This window comes from Sphaeroforma arctica (genome assembly GCF_001186125.1).
Source record: "Sphaeroforma arctica JP610 unplaced genomic scaffold supercont1.1364, whole genome shotgun sequence".
Classification (NCBI taxonomy): Eukaryota; class Ichthyosporea; order Ichthyophonida; genus Sphaeroforma; species Sphaeroforma arctica.
Genome location: NW_014039194.1, coordinates 1 through 1,438, shown reverse-complemented (window position 1 = coordinate 1,438; position 1,438 = coordinate 1). Strand labels below are relative to the sequence as shown.

General features: G+C 37.1%; 1 protein-coding gene across 1 annotated transcript; it reads left to right on the top strand.

The window, feature by feature from the left end:
* Positions 1-475: 475 nt before the first annotated feature.
* Positions 476-743, top strand: SARC_10727 (hypothetical protein; the record flags this gene model as incomplete). Its single annotated transcript, XM_014295217.1, has 1 exon — positions 476-743. A coding segment is annotated over one exon (268 nt), but the record flags the coding sequence as incomplete, so codon positions are not given.
* Between the last annotated feature and the right edge of the window lie 695 nt (positions 744-1,438).

Sequence of the window (1,438 nt, the reverse complement as noted above, 5' to 3'; positions counted from 1 at the left end):
GAGGGCACAGTTGTTGGCTTTTTATTTTTGCTTTTTATCAAAAAAAAACCGCAGGGCGCAGGGCCGCAGGCCCTAGCGGCCCAGCCAGCCCGTGAAATGTCACGGAAAACGCCACGGATATGAGTCATAAATTATTTATTTTTAGATATTGGTCTGAAATTTCTGATTGTCTGCGTATACAAAACATGATGAGACTGATAGGCGATAGGCGATAGGTGTCGTCCCATCACCTCTACTAGAGTAGAGTATGTAAATATTGATCACCTAACTATAACAGTATTTACTTAGCGTGACAAAACACTAGCAACTAACTGACTTGCCAAGATACTGTGTACTATATGCCGTTGTAGTTTCTTTCATACTATCCTGGATTAGTGTATAAGTGCTACTATAACCATTCCACTATTTTTAAATACAATCAAAGCATTCGGTTAACGACACAGAGTGAGTAGTTTGGTGACAGTACAAAGGCATCATGTTGCTTCGAGTACGATCCCCCGATGGCATGAAGCGTATATCGCTCGAGGCTTCTGATACGATCATAAATCTCTTACAGTTGGTTGAAGCTGAGTGTAGTGTGGAAGCGGGCATGTACAGCTTATATGCAGAGATAGCTAAGAAGCAGACAGACATTACGGACTTGGAGGCGACTGTGAGGGTAGCTGAATATTTGAAGCATGGAGATATGCTTACTTTGAAGGTCTTGGATACGCAGAGTGATATGGTTATTGATGAGCCCTTCGGTATGTGTGTATGTGTGTGTTACCCTTGGCGTGTGTGTATGTGTAGCCATATGATGTGCTCGCAGACGTTTTGCGATAGAACTTTTATGCACAGAGAGCTAGGAATCAGGAAGCATGGAGGTGTGTATACACTGAAGTTCTTCATGTGTATATATTTGATGAGATTATTAGTGACGTCATGCATCGTGTTGCATGTGAAGTGCACAGCTTTGAGGTTGACGTCTATGATATAGTCGGTTGTATGTATGTATGTATTTTATATATGTATGTATCTATGTATGTATCTATGCATGTATGTATCTATGTATGTGTGTTTGTATGTATCTATGTAAGTATGTATCTATATATATATGTATCTATGTATCTCTGTATGTGTCTGTGTGTGAATACGTGCGTGTCTATACGTATGTGTACGTATACATTCTTCCATACATACTTAAAAACAAACAATAAGCTTATGTACCGACATATATGTATACATACAGACATATATGCATACATACATATCATACGCACATTACTATATATATATATATATATATATATATATATCTATGTACATATATGTATATGTATATATATATATATATGTATATATAGTGTGTGAGAGAGTGAGTGTGTGTGAGAGAGTACATATATATGCATTTATATATATATATATATAATAATAGAACTACCCTAACACACACACACAC